This window comes from Arachis stenosperma, chromosome 9, assembly GCF_014773155.1.
Source record: "Arachis stenosperma cultivar V10309 chromosome 9, arast.V10309.gnm1.PFL2, whole genome shotgun sequence".
NCBI classification, from domain to species: Eukaryota; Viridiplantae; Streptophyta; class Magnoliopsida; order Fabales; family Fabaceae; genus Arachis; species Arachis stenosperma.
The window spans coordinates 163,652,692-163,656,428 of NC_080385.1; the positions used below are offsets into that span (position 1 = coordinate 163,652,692).

A 3,737-nucleotide genomic window follows, 5' to 3' on the forward strand; every position below is an offset into this window, starting at 1 on the left:
ATTTCAGAAGCAAATGGAAGAAGAGAAGAGGAGAAAGGTGAAGGGGATTAGGTTCAGACAAGTACGAGGGTTATCTAAAGTGAATGGGATGGGTATAATAGTAAATTCACAACTTGCCAATGTTTGTTGGCGTCTACTGTCAATAGGGACCTAATTGACCTAATTAAAATATTAAAATGTTTAGGTACTCAATTGAAGAGGAAAAAGTTATATATACCTAATTGTAAATTTAGTGAAACTATAAGTACTTACAAAATCATTTAACTTAAATTTAATCACTTTTATAAAACTAGCTAACAATTTTACAGGGTCTAAAATTAAAATTTAACATATTTATAGAGACAAATACTCATTTCTGCATTATAGTTCAATCTAACAAAAGAATACACTCTTTCTTCTATCCTTATCTTTGTTTTAACAATCTATTATGGAGCCTAAATGGTAAAATGACTAGCATTCAATCATTTTTTCTAAGGATATCTATTTAATGTATCGTGTAAGCTTACTTTTGAAAGCTTGCCTAAAGAATCATTTTTGTATGTGTATCATCAGATTTTGGGGAAGGTCCTTGTTCCTCATGTCAATTGTGATTCGGACAAGGCCGAATGGTCACATCAGAAAGGTTTAAGAACTATCGCGCAATGTGGGGAAGCTAACTCCCTCTTTCAGATGGCTTACCGCGGTGGGACATAACCACTTCAGAATGTTTGGACCTAAAACCTGATCAAGGGAAAAAATGTTCAGTAAGTATCGCCGAACCATCGATGCATACATGCAAATCAATGATGATGAAAATAATTAAGGGTTGCAAGAGAGACCGAAGTGATGTTTTTGTATGGGCTGATGTTGAATGGATGCCGGTAGCTCTGCCCAGATTTCATAGCTAGCCATTTTGCACGTTTTCCTTCGTAATACTGGCAAATGCGCCAAACCAGATAAATTGAGAGAGATTAAAAAGAGAATGGAATTATTCTTAACTGAATATCTTCTAGAAACCTACCTCTATTGTTGTCATATTATGAAGGATGAGGTACACATGCCATCCAAAAAGAGTCAACAGGGTTGTGGTCAACCCGATTGCCATTGTCCCATACATAACCTAAACACCATTCACAAGTCTTAATGTTAATTCACAATATAATAATAAAAAAAATAGTATTAAAGAAAATAATAAAGAGTCAATCAACTTTTTGGAATGTTTTTGCAAGAAAACCATGTTAATATTCTAAGAAATAAAACCTCTATTATTCTCTCTAATTCTAAATATAAGCATAAATAAAATTAAAAGAGAAAACCAATGGCTGGGTTATGTGGGATGGAATAGACAGAGCAAAAAGTAGTAGCAGACCAATGCCAAAGATAGCCAAAGCATATTCTTGAGGGATTACAAAACAATCAGTTACAGATACATAAAGAAACCAAAATCCCTTATGAGACTGTTTCGACATGTCGAAATTGATAGTTTTCTGCTCATGACAATGGTGATGGCAATGAAAAACAACCTAATGAACAGGTATCTTGAGTCTTGATCTTGGAGGAGCGTTAACAGAGAAGGAAATGGTTTACCTCACTACAAACACCACAGTTTCTACTGAAAAAAACATAACGAGCGACACAAGCAACAGATATCTAGACTGGCTGCCAGTAACGAACACAAGCGATTATCATGAGTCATGACCAACTTTGATTGCATAAACCCAATGCTATAATAGTTTGGTGTGTAAGTAACAGTATGTAAAGGTTCCTAGCTTGTTATAAAGTAGGCCCAGAGGATTGAGAATATTTCAGATTATTCAGAAAATAATGTCCGTACCCAAAAAAAAGGGGGAAACTAATTATACAAACCGGAATAAAGCCCAAGAATTCACATCTCTTAGTTTGAAATACCCTCAACAACAACCAAAGCAATAAAGGGGAAAAAAAGGGATATATATTGGAATATCTGCAAACTATTGCATTCAACTTACATAAAACATTTTAGAAGAGCTCCCTTTATCCATCAGAAATACAGAGCATATAAACAGGATCTGCACATTGCAAAAGCCTATGTCAACCGATATCCCGTCTGTTGCAAAAACAAGTAGATGCCAAGGCAAAAACATACCATGGAATGAATACTCGCCAAGGTAGCATATGATGTAAAAACAAAGAAAGCCTTGTAATTCCAATAACCAACACAGTTATTTATCCACAAGCAGTGATGATCCTACATCGAATTTGGCAACAAAACTAAGGTAAGAGTTAAACTAAATTTCATTCCTGCAAATGCAAAACGGAAGATCAAATTTAGGTATATTTCCAATAATCAACCAACCTACCATTTTCAGAACACATTTTTTGCAGACTCGACAATGATGAGTCCTTGGAGGCTTGTATCCGTAGCACTTGTCACATTTTTTCCGCTCTGCATTCTGCAGCATTTGTTAAGGGACTCGGTAACAGATAACAAGAAACCAATACACTTAAGAGCTAAGCTAACAATATCAACAACTTGCTCTATACAAATGAACCAGCAACTTCTGATAATGCATTGATAAATGGAATGGGGGAAATACCACAGAATCTAATCACATAAATCTAGATATGACTGAAAACAGCTATAATTTAAGCACTGAAACTGTTTGCTAATCATAATGGCTAATTTGAAACACTAGTAGCATTGATCAATTCGCAATTTAAGAATTAACTGAGTCCTATCCTACTTGATTTACATAAAGGATATGCAATTAAGAACAAAATCCATGCAGCTATAAGCACATTACAGAAAAGCGCAGAAACCAAACAGAGAGAAAAGCAATTAAGTGAAACCCCAATTGGAAATTGAGCAAATTGGGGAAATGGGTATTACAAAAAAGTGAAAAAGCTTACATCTTTGGCGGAACCCTGGCCTTCAACATCAGGTACATAGGAGGAAGGGATGTGACCAGGGTCTGAGAGAACGCATACAAAGAAAGAGAAGATGGAAAATGAGGCTAAAATAGTGAATATGGCGGCATTGAAGGTTCCATTGGAGCTCTGAAGATCAAAGGAGCCATCAATGAAGACGAAGATTGTTGTGTAATACACAAACATCATCAACAACAATACTGCCAACACTGGCAGAGATAGGAACCTTTTGGGTCTCATAATAATATAATCAATGGCAAGAAGAAGAAGAAGAAGAAGAAGAGAGAAGAAGAAGAAGAAGAAAAAGAATGTCTCCTTTTGGGGAAACTCAGTTCCGGGATTTTAATTTTTTGATGCACAAGATGTGAGGTTTTTAGGTTGATTTTCTTTTCTGTACTTGATTTTGGATTGGATTTGGAGATTTAGTGCTGTGTTCTTCCCTAATTTTGTTCTTTTAATTTTTTATTGTTTTATGAAATTTGAATATTTTTGTTTTCAATTAAAAGATTTAAAATGATACTTCGCTGCAAATTGGATTCAACCATTGTTATTATTAATTTTATTATTCCATTTTATCTTGGTGTTTTCCAATAGAACGTTCATATAAAATTAAATAAGTCAACTTCATATTAAATATTTTGCCATCATGATAGTAATTAGTAAATATATATTCTGCAGTTTTTGGAGTAACAATAGATTAATGGTCAACTATGAAGACCCATTTAATTATTTTTATTTTTATGTAAATTCTAATCTAACATTAATTTTAGAATTTAGTTAAAGTTTTTTTTTTCACTTCTTGCAGTATCTCTTAAATTCTAATACTTACTTAATTAGATCTATAAATTAAT

General features: G+C 33.8%; 1 protein-coding gene across 1 annotated transcript; it reads right to left on the bottom strand.

Moving 5' to 3' along the window:
• Nucleotides 1-280: 280 nt before the first annotated feature.
• On the bottom strand, nt 281-3,344 carry LOC130948109 (probable protein S-acyltransferase 15). The gene is made up of 7 exons (XM_057876822.1): nt 2,869-3,344; nt 2,319-2,411; nt 2,105-2,206; nt 1,968-2,027; nt 1,001-1,099; nt 819-914; nt 281-720 (listed from the first exon to the last, which is right to left on the bottom strand). The coding sequence occupies exons 1-7, from the start codon at nt 3,124-3,126 to the stop codon at nt 625-627; spliced, it is 804 nt and encodes a 267-aa protein (XP_057732805.1). The 5' UTR covers nt 3,127-3,344; the 3' UTR covers nt 281-624.
• Nucleotides 3,345-3,737: the final 393 nt, after the last annotated feature.